Source organism: Choloepus didactylus, chromosome 2, assembly GCF_015220235.1.
Source record: "Choloepus didactylus isolate mChoDid1 chromosome 2, mChoDid1.pri, whole genome shotgun sequence".
In the NCBI taxonomy this organism is placed as follows: domain Eukaryota; kingdom Metazoa; phylum Chordata; class Mammalia; order Pilosa; family Megalonychidae; genus Choloepus; species Choloepus didactylus.
Genome location: NC_051308.1, coordinates 128,708,336 through 128,719,086, shown reverse-complemented (window position 1 = coordinate 128,719,086; position 10,751 = coordinate 128,708,336). Strand labels below are relative to the sequence as shown.

The 10,751-nt window shown below is 39.1% G+C and overlaps 1 protein-coding gene across 1 annotated transcript; it reads left to right on the top strand.

The window, feature by feature from the left end:
• Window positions 1–1,120: 1,120 nt before the first annotated feature.
• On the top strand, window positions 1,121–10,751 carry DDX20 (DEAD-box helicase 20). Its single transcript, XM_037826377.1, has 11 exons — window positions 1,121–1,554; window positions 1,965–2,059; window positions 3,826–3,994; window positions 4,591–4,705; window positions 4,824–4,966; window positions 5,110–5,248; window positions 5,353–5,411; window positions 6,374–6,456; window positions 6,812–6,917; window positions 7,041–7,142; window positions 9,236–10,751. Exons 1-11 carry the CDS (start codon window positions 1,254–1,256, stop codon window positions 10,384–10,386), a joined length of 2,463 nt encoding a protein of 820 aa, XP_037682305.1. The 5' UTR covers window positions 1,121–1,253; the 3' UTR covers window positions 10,387–10,751.

Below are 10,751 nucleotides of genomic sequence, written 5' to 3'. Positions count from 1 at the left end.
GAAGAAACTCTAGGTAGGGAGACCATTCAGGAGGTTGTTGCAACAGTTAGAATGAAGAAGGGGCCTAAAACAGGGCAGACGCTATGGGGACTGGAGAAGAGGAACAGATGAAATATTTGGAGACAAAATTACTTGAGCTAAATGAATTGTTAGAAAGGGGAGGGAGGCAAAAGGGAGAGTAAAGAATGATTCTCAGGTTTGTGATTTGGGGACTACGTGGATAAAAGAGATAGGGTACTAAGGGCCGGCCTTGGAACTTTAGTGCTCACCCCCCACCCGCATCCTCCTTCATTAGCATCCCTTCTCTCATATGGACAGTTGACATTTTCTCCATGTTGTGTAAATTTCTAAGCAAAATGCATCTTCAGGATTCCCTTTCACTGTGATTACCATGCCAAAGTCCCTCTTTGAAAAGGTGATCTTTGAGCAGACACTAAAGTAAGGGAAAGTGGTAAAGACTGCCAATTGCCTACCCTTGAGATGACAGGGAGGGGCAATGCATAGAAGATATGTTAAATCTGAGATGTCTATTAGAAGCTCTAAGTGGAGATGTTGAGGAGGCAGATGGACGTAGAAATCTGGAGTTTAGAGACAGTTTTGAGGTGTCTTGAGATAACGAATTTGGGAGTTGTCGGTCCAGTTCCTGGTTCCCATTCAATTTACTTTTATTTGAGTTTTATTAGCGTTCACCTATATACGTGTATGTATCACATACAACGTGATAAATCCTTATGTCTGGTTATTTTTCGGGCCCTCTCTGCGAACTCAGAGGAAGCAACGAGTTGGAATGCTAGGAGAAGCGTTAGGGAAGAAGTGACCACGATGCGGGATTCAGACTAACTGATCATCGAGCAGAAGCGCGGAAATGGGAACGTGTGACGCACTGGGAGCATCACAAAAAGAGCGTCGTGACGGCGGTGAAGCCCGGGACAGGGCTGCCCCGCCCCACTTAGAGGGCCGGGAGGCGGGGCGGCGCCCCACGGTGAGCACGCGGCGCCCTCTGCAGGCCGCAGGCGGCGACACATCGGTAACCTCATCTTTCCTCTCCAGGCTCTTCCCGCCTTCTTCAGGGCACATTTTTGTTGTTCCGGAGTCTTTCTCAGCCTCCGACTTCCGACCCTTCTCTCCTCTACTATTCAAGGTCTGGCGTGTTAGTGTCTTCACGGGGAGAATGCCAATAAAGTTTTTTCTTTTCTCGCTCTCAGGCTCTTCGCCCCGTCTCAAGTATCGCGAGATCTGGTGGCGCGGGTACCATGGCGGCGGCGTTTGAAGCGCCAGAGGCCTTAGCAACCGTGGAGACGGCTATTCCTGCCGACTGTGTGGCCGCCCCGGTCTCAGCTCCGGAACCGGTTCCGGGGCCTGTGCGGAGCCTGCGGACGGCTCACGATGTCAGCGGCCCGCGGACCCGCACGGGCGACGTGCTGCTGGCGGAGCCGGCGGACTTCGAGTCCCTGCTGCTGTCGCGGCCGGTGCTGGAGGGGCTGCGGGCGGCCGGCTTCGAGCGGCCCTCGCCGGTGCAGCTCAAGGCCATTCCGTTGGGGCGTTGCGGCCTGGGTGAGGGCGGGGGCCCTGGAGAGGTCGGAGGGCCGGGGGAAGGGGCACCGAGAGGCGGCGGCGGCGGCCGGGCCCGCGGCGTGGCCCAGGAGAGTCCCAACTCAGAGGCCAACGCAGGGCTCGGCCTTGGGCAAGGCACGGCATACATTCGAGCCTCGGTTTCCTATTTGTGTAAAACCAAGACTCAGTATTGCATTTAAAGATGGTTAAGGTCCTTTTCAGCACTGAGTGGTTGTAAGTCGGAGAAAAACGGTAGAGGTTCAGGGACCTGGTGTGGTTCTGGATGTGACCTCATGCGTTTTTGAGCGTAAAGGGAACATGAAGGTTCCAACTTGGTGATCTCTGATTTCGTGTTGGTGCGCAAAGCTTCTTCAGTTAGTACTCTAGTGACATTTTTTTTTTTCCTCCAGATTTAATTGTTCAAGCTAAGTCTGGGACTGGGAAAACCTGTGTATTCTCCACCATTGCTTTGGACTCTCTTGTTATTGAAAACTTAAGTACCCAGGTGAGTTTAGCTCTGAGGGCCCAGAGGAAGAGGTATTATGTGGATTTAGCCACAAGTCAGATGAAATACCAGTAGATCAGAGATGAAAGTAAATTTGAGGAATGATTGAGTTTAAACCCTATGTAAAGTGTAAGAGTAAACTGGACCTTAAGGCTGTTGAGTGATGTTGGTGTGGATGGTGACCAAGGATACAAAGTTTTTGAAGTTTGAAATTTTCTATTATCACATCTTAAATAAAATAAATCTGCCATTTTGTGTCAGTTTTGTCACTAATTGAAAATACAAACAGGGATTTGTTATTTTACTTGCTGACTAGATTGCAGTGAAACTTAGCATTTGGCTATTGCTGGTAACTGCATGTGGTTCTTAAAGCTCTGTGAACATATTATATTGAGCTCCCATCTTCTAGGTTCTCTTGGAGTAGTTCTAAGACTGCCTTACCCAAATTAACAGGAGATTTGGGCTTGGGGGCCGTTTCTTCAACAAAGATTTGTTGATCCCATGTTATGTATAAACAGTATGCCAAGCACTAGAGATCCAAAGATGAATCAGATAGGAACCTCATAGTTTTAGTTTGTGGTCTAGTAGTTGTGATAAACTTTATTTCAGATTCTCATTCATGTTTATCTGATGATGGTTCTTCAGTACAGTGGTTTTTAACCAGGCATAATCCATATACATCATCTGAGAAGCATTTTGAGTCCTACCTTGTATCTATCAAATCCTGGGTCATCCTATTCATAGGAAATCCTACTTCTCAAGGACCTGGGCTCTTCTACTTGTGGAATTAAGATGTATTTGAAATTCTGGCTTCTGACAGTGCACTGGCAGCAGGTCAAGTGTCAAAACTTATAAGTGCCATGAATAAAATTTGTATTTTTATTTAAGATCTTTGTATTAGCAAAGTTATACACATTATTTTTTTGTGTTTCAAAGTAATATATGTTTATTTTGAAAATTGGGAAAATTCAGAAAAATAAAGGAGAAGGAAAGTACCAGAAAACAAAATCTATAATCTTACTTATCCAGAGAGAAACTGCTGTTAACGGTTTTGGCATATTTTCTTTTAGTCTTTTTTTTTTTTTTTTGGTCATTTTTTTTTTCTTCTCATAGTTGAAAACATGTAGATTTACCTTCTTCTCCAGTAGTTATATTGCTAAGCACTGTGTCTCATAAGGCCTTTCATGATTTAGCTCCTGGAGCTGGATCTCTGACCACCTCTACTTTCCCCCCTAATTCTGTCCAGCACACGGGCCTCCTTGCTGTGTCTCAAACATACCAAGAACACTCCCATCTTAAGGCCTTTGCATTTGCTGTTTCCTCTTCCTGAAAATACTTCCCCAGGTGTCACATAGCCAGCTCTACTCTATGCTGTACTTCAGGTCTCTGTCCAAATGTTACCTCTTTAGAGGGACCTTCCCTTTTATAATTTCTTTCCTTCTTACCCTGTTTGATGTTTTCGTCATAGCGCTTTTAATTACATGCCATTGTTTATATATTTGTTTATTGTATGTTTTTGTATCATCCAAGAATAAAAGTGACATGAGGGCAATAGATTGGAACTATTAACTGATTTCCCAGCAACTAGTATATTGCTTAGCAGTTAGTAGGTTTTCATTTAATATTTGTTGGATGAATGGAATATTTTCCCTTGTCAGTAAAAGTTTTAAGATTTTAGATGATTGCATAGTAGTTTATCATATAATCTATGTGCCAATTGCATGTATTTATGCCTCTGACTTGTTAAAGACATGTTTGTCTTTTAGATTTTGATCTTGGCTCCTACAAGAGAAATTGCTGTACAGATTCATTCAGTTATCACAGCCATTGGAATCAAAATGGAAGGCTTAGAATGTCATGTTTTTATTGGAGGAACGCCATTATCACAAGACAAAACCAGACTTAAAAAGTGTCACATTGCTGTTGGATCTCCTGGTGAGATATCAATGCCTATTGCTAGTTAGGGCTTTTAAGGAACTGAACACTTTTAATATAATAATAATGATGTGGAAGTCTTTTATATCTGTGATAATTATTTTGAGGATTAGAAATGAAGGATGGTGAGATACAGACACACGGCTGGATTACCAGCAGAATTTATGAAATCTTCCCTAAGGATATTGAAGAAGACATGTGGGATAGGCTTCTCAGTAGAAGGGGGATGGGATGACTTCCAGAAAGTCCTTCTAACCTATGGATTCAAATTACCCTTTGGCTTCTCTGTTAATCATTATGTCATGAATTAGTCAGAATCAAAACCTAGCATTCAGTGCCTTAGTATTCAGTCTTTTGATAAGAATAGTATTTATTTTCCATGCTTATTGTTGATGTAATGTGAGGGAAAAAGAATGAATTTAGGCAAGGTCAGAACCCAGGATTTCTAATTTATAGTTTAGTGTGTAAATGTATAATGAAATTTGGGTTAGGAAATTCAGCAATGCAGTCTGAATGCCTTAACGACATTGGCTGAGATTTGCACAAATTTGGTGCATCATAACTGTTAATGATGGGTGTTTTTTTCTGGAATTTAGGCAGAATTAAACAACTCATAGAACTTGACTACCTGAATGCAGCCAGTATACGTCTTTTTATCCTTGATGAAGCAGATAAACTTTTAGAAGAAGGCAGCTTCCAGGAGCAAATAAAGTAAGAAAAATAACTAACCTGACTATTAAAATGGTGCCTCAAAGTATTTATCTTTAACTTTTAGTGATTACAGCTTGAATAATTTCAGTGGTGTGTGTTTTTTTTTCCTATTTTCCAGTTGGATTTATTCTTCCTTGCCTGCTAGTAAACAGATGTTGGCAGTATCAGCTACTTACCCTGAGTTTTTGGCTAATGCTTTGACAAAGTATATGCGAGACCCTACTTTTGTAAGACTAAATGCCAGTGATCCAAGTCTCATAGGTATGTAAAGATATTTACATTACTGGTTTGTTCATGATATTCTGGATGTTTTCCTTGCCCAGTTGGTTATTGCTGCTTCATATGTGTTATTAGGATACATGGTATGTTTTCTCTTTGTTTTAACTGAAGGCTCTTCTTTGTAGGTTTGAAGCAGTATTACAAAGTTGTTAATTCATACCCTTTGGCTCATAAGATTTTTGAGGAAAAGGCTCAGCATTTACAGGAACTGTTCAGCAGAATTCCATTTAATCAAGCCTTAGTTTTTTCTAATTTGCATAGCAGGTAATGTAATTTAAAAGGTCATCTGGGAAACTTATGAAATAAAAGGATAGGCAAAGAGTTGTACTTACTTATAAAATTGCAGCCTTCTTTGTTATTTTTCACAGAGCACAACATTTGTCTGATATCCTTTCTTCAAAAGGCTTTCCTGCTGAGTGCATTTCAGGTAAGTTCGCTTTTACTTTAAATTTGTTTGATATCTGACTTTTGAAGCCTCCAAATGAGGAAGAAATACTTTATGATTCATGAGTTGTCGCATGGGTGTGAGAAATTACACTGACTTCAGAGAAGGAAATTTCAGTCTTACTTTTCATTGGGATTTGAGATAATATAGTTTTGTTTTTTAAGAAGTAACTTGGTGTGTTGTATAATATTAGAAAATATGTTGGGACTTTTAGGAGTCTCTTTTAAGTTTGTTATCCATGAAGAACTTAATTTGATAAGACAAGAAGTTTCTTTGTCTTAAGAGAAACATATTTTGCTTCTTTACATAATTGTTAAGAATGCTAAGAATTGCTAACTGAATTGACTGTTGTATGGTCTTGTGGAAGCATCAGGGAGTCAGTTCTTGCCACAAAGCTAAATTATTCCCTTTGGCCTAATAGGATTGAAAGATTTAAAGGAATGTTTCATCAGTGAGAACCTCCTTAGAGGCTTTTGTTGGCTTTTTTTTTTTTTGCCTCAGCCTAGTTTTTAACTGTTAACCTAAGTTTGTTTAGTCATAGTATATTGTAAAATATTAGCAAGACTATTTTCTAACAGACCAATATTTTGACTATAGCAAATGCTTCAATATCAAATTTATAAATAGCTGATTAAAGCAATTTTATTTTTTGAAGAACTTTTTCGTATATGTTGTATGTTGCAACTTTGTGTGAATTACTGTTGTATCTTCAGACATAGCTTGGTCACCATTTAAAATTGGTTTTTACATTTTACATTGATTGCTTAAATCATATTTTAAAAGATTCTGACTTTAGGTCTTTACCCAGATTCACACAGAAAGACAGAATTAACTATGGTGGGATATATTTAAAGTGTTAAGACTGAGAGAATTTCTGTTTTTCATGGATTTGATAAATGTGTATTGGGTTGTTTTTATGTTATTTTCTTTTTGGGTCTTTTTAGGTAACATGAATCAGGATCAGCGTCTTGATGCTATGGCTAAACTGAAGCAATTTCATTGCAGAGTCCTCATTTCCACAGATTTGGTAAATTTCCTGTTGAGTTTGGGTGACTATCCATTTTGACATATGTTCTTTTATCGGATGTACAGATTTCATCTGTTATTTTATGTGGGTGTAGTTAACAAGAATACCAAAAGATAACCATCCTTCCAGTGTTGGGGAATATGCTTTCTTAAAAATGTTTTTAATATTTTTATACTTGTTCTTTAAGTTAGTCATTAGAAATGAATTTTCTTTTCTTCTGCTCTTCAGTATCTTCTTGTTCTCAATTTGGCTCTTGGTTACACTAGAAGAATATGGTGTCTCATGGGGGATAGTGGCATTGGTAGTCATGCTACAGTTAATGCAAACAAACAATTGCTATCTTCTTCAATTTAAGACTTCCCGTGGGATTGATGCTGAGAAGGTGAATCTGGTTGTAAATTTGGATGTACCATTGGACTGGGAGACATACATGCATCGAATTGGCAGAGCCGGCCGTTTTGGTAAAAGAAAAAAAAAATTTTGGGTACTTTCTTTAATGGGAGGAGTCTATAATGTGACAAGTGGACTTGGAGGGTTAGTTATATGAAAATGATTTACTGCTTATCATTGCTTCTGTGCTTTAGGTACATTGGGACTGACAGTGACTTACTGTTGCCGGGGAGAAGAAGAAAATATGATGATGAATATTGCCCAGAAATGTAATCTCAACCTTTTTCCTTTACCAGGTATATTTGTCTGTGTCATTTTGCTGCCAAAATAATAATGGTAGTGATGTTAGGATCCATAAAAATAATTGCAACTGACACAGGGCGCTAAGGATGTGTTGGGTATGGTTTCAAGTACTTTAAATTAACTCATTTAATTCTCTCCACAATCCTATGATGTGTGTGCTATTATTATTATTATTTTTAAATGAGGACATTGAGGCATAGAGAGGTTAAGTAATTTGCCCAAGGTCTTATAGCTAAGAAGTGGCAGCAGGATGATTGCAAGCTAACTACGGGCACATGAAAAATATTTTACTATTATGTCCAGTTTTTAGTTTGTAACTTGTAGTTTGATTTTATTCTTTTATATATGGGGGAATATTTTACCTGTTTTATGTTGATGCAAATGTAATTCTTGTCATATTTTCCTTTGTCACAATGGGAAGGATAGAAGCACTATCTTTAATTTGAACACTCTTTCAAAAAATTTGAGTGAAGTGTTTTTCTATTGTTTTTAGTGAATCATTTGTCAAATTGCCTTTTAAGTGCCATCCTGGAAATAATGCATGTTTGCAACTACTAACGATCTCTTGTTTTGTGAAATATGGTTGATCTGCTATACATATTAGTGAATGCATGTTAGCATATATTAGTATTTGTGTGTGTGTATATATATATATATAAATGTGTGTGTATATATAGTTGACATGACAAATATAGTAATTGAATAAACATAATGATGAATATTTTACTGATTTTATATTTAATTCTTTTAGTTATTTTATAAATCTAGATTAAGGTCTGGATTCTAGTAGTTGTAGCTTTATAGTAACCTCATTTCATGATCTTTTAAAAATCTCTTTAATTACCCTAAGCTTGATGTCCTGATTTGCAAAATGTTTATTTTAGACTAGATGGTTTTTAGGTTCTCTATCAGTTCTAAGACTATATTATGCCAGTTCTCTCACTGTATAATAAAATCTATTGGTGATCTGTCAGATGATTATAATATGGACAAAACTGAAAATTGGTAGAAGAGGGTTAAGACTTACTTTTTTGGTAGGATTGAATATCATAGCATCTAGTAAATGCAACTAAAATTTGCCTTTGGATGCCAGAAAATGACATGTTTGGATCTTTACATAATGTTGTAGAGCCCTGAAATCATGAGAAAAAAATATTCATGGTGCTAGATCTGTGTTGGGTTTGAAACTTGTAACAAGACTGTTCGGATGGGTTGCCTGGGACAGAACGAGAAGGAAAATCGGCCTGTACTACAGGCCCAGGCAAGCAAGGGGTCCAGAATTTAGGGATATAACTTTAGTAGGAATCAAGAGTTCTGGCTGGAGGATCTGTCCGGCAGAAGACCAGTAGTCCTGAACTATGGGATGAAGTAGTGGTTCAGATATATGGAGCAACAACAGCAACAACAGACAGGCAAGATCTTTGTAAAGCAGGGGCTCTGTATATCTTTTCTGTCTAAGACTAAAACTGATCACACTTTGGGAAGGTCTGAGCCTGCAGGTAGAAGAAAATTGTCACACCTGGATAGAACAGGAAATTTAGAAAAAGTCAGAGCCAGCAAATTGTTTAAAACTTAGAAGTGCTATTTGTACCACATAGCTCTTTTCCCCATACAGGTTTTCTCTCCATTGTTGAGGGCAGTGATTGCTCCCTCTGTTAAGTATAGGGTGGTGCATTTAGTCTGGTACTGAGTGGTAAGCTTTGGGGAGTACAAACCATTTTCTCATATCTTGTTTTGCTGTCAGTAGTAGTGAGGTAGAGGAGAAGGGCTGAGGTGAGGAAGGAGAAAAAAGATGGGAGAGTTGCTGAAGACTTGTACATCATTCCTAGAGTAAGCACTTTCAATTGGGAGAGGGAAGGATATTGCTTGTGAGGATGGGATGGGTCTTGGGGTATTTCTTGGGCAAGTTTCTGACAGCAAGCAGGATTGCTTATGTTTTTTAATATATTTATATGTTTCTTAAACTTATTGGCATATCATGTTTCTTAAACTTATTTGACTACGGAAAATTTTATGAAATCATTTCAGAAAATGCTGGTCTAGAGCAGCACGAGAATTTTAATACTTTTTTCTTCTTTCTATGTAGATCCCATTCCTCCTGATCTGATGGAAGAATGTTTGGATTGGGATGTGGAGGTTAAAGCTGCTGTGCATACATATGGCTTAGCAAGTATACCTACCCAACCCCTAAAAAAGCAAATTCAAAAAATAGAGAGAACATTTCAAAGTCAGAAAGCTCATGGCAACCAAACTAGAACTACTTCTCTATCTGCATCATCAGTCAAGTCAAAAATGAACACCAAACAGAAGCTTCCTGCGAAAAGCCACTCCGAGTGTGGAATCATGGAAAAATCAGTGTCACCAAAAGAATTGGATTGTGCTGTACAATTGGAAGAGCAAAGTAAGGATTCTGTTCAGAGTCCTGTTGAAAACTCTACCGATAATCAGCACCAGGTCAAAGGTTTACCTATGTCACTCCCCAAAATTCCTTGTCTGTCTTCCTTTAAAATCCATGTACCATGCACTTTGACTTTTGCAGAATTGGTAGAGGATTATGAACACTATATTAAAGAGGGGCTAGAGAAACCTGTGGAAATCATCAGGCACTATACAGGTCCTGGGGATCAAACTGTGAATCCTCAAAATGGCTTTCTGAAAAATAGAGTTACTGACAAGAGAGTGCAGATACTGGCGAGTAGTGGCCAATCTGGAGACTCTGAGAGTGATAGTGATTCTTATAGTTCAAGGACTTCTTCCCAGGGCAAAGGAAATAAGTCATACATGGAAGGCTCTTCTGATACTCTGCTGAAAGACCCGGAATCTACTTCTGTGGATGGCCATAACTCTTTGGAGCAACCTCTGAATGGAAATGACACCCTCAATCTGGAAGAATATCAAGAACCACCTGAAATCCAGATAAAGGCAAGGTATAAAGAGGGGGCTAACCAGAGAGCCAAGCAGAGCCGGAGAAACCTTCCCAGGCGGTCTTCCTATCGATTGCAGGCAGAACCCCGGGAAGATGGTTTGTATGACTGCCATAGGGAAACACATCCGAGTTTTTCTGATACCTATCAAGATTATGAGGAGTACTGGAGAGCTTACTACAGGGCATGGCAGGAATACTATGCTGCTGCTTCTCAGTCATATTACTGGAATGCACAGAGACATCCGAATTGGATGGCAGCGTACCACATGAATACCATTTATCTGCAGGAAATGATGCGTGGGAACCAGTGATTATAGGATATACCTCAGACCATCAGTAAATATCAATTAGCGATAACCTTTGAATATCCATCCTCCTTGACCTCTAGTAGAGTGGCTTGTAGTGGCATTTTTGAGGAACTTGAAAAAACCTGAGGCTTTCTGCTGGGGCACATCTGTTTTTCAGATTGTTTTGATTCAAGTGAGGTATACTATCCTCTTTTTTAAAGAAACTTCTTGGATCAGATTCTTGAAAGAGAATTTTTGGGACATAAAGCTAAAGGTCCCAGGTGCGATTTTCTATATGCCATTCCAAAAAGAAACATTTAAAAAGATGACATATATACCACTGCTTACTTAAAAAAATAAAAATAGCTGAGGCTTGAAAAGTAATGTTA

What these genes read in the sequence shown, in the direction of transcription:
- DDX20 (XM_037826377.1), top strand. Translation starts at nt 1,254, where the DNA reads ATGGCGGCGGCGTTTGAAGCGCCAGAGGCCTTAGCAACCGTGGAGACG. An exon ending in CAGTGATCCAAGTCTCATAG is followed by an intron (nt 4,967 to 5,109) that starts GTATGTAAAGAT and finishes TCTTCTTTGTAG; the next exon opens with GTTTGAAGCAGTATTACAAA. An exon ending in TGGCAGAGCCGGCCGTTTTG is followed by an intron (nt 6,918 to 7,040) that starts GTAAAAGAAAAA and finishes TCTGTGCTTTAG; the next exon opens with GTACATTGGGACTGACAGTG.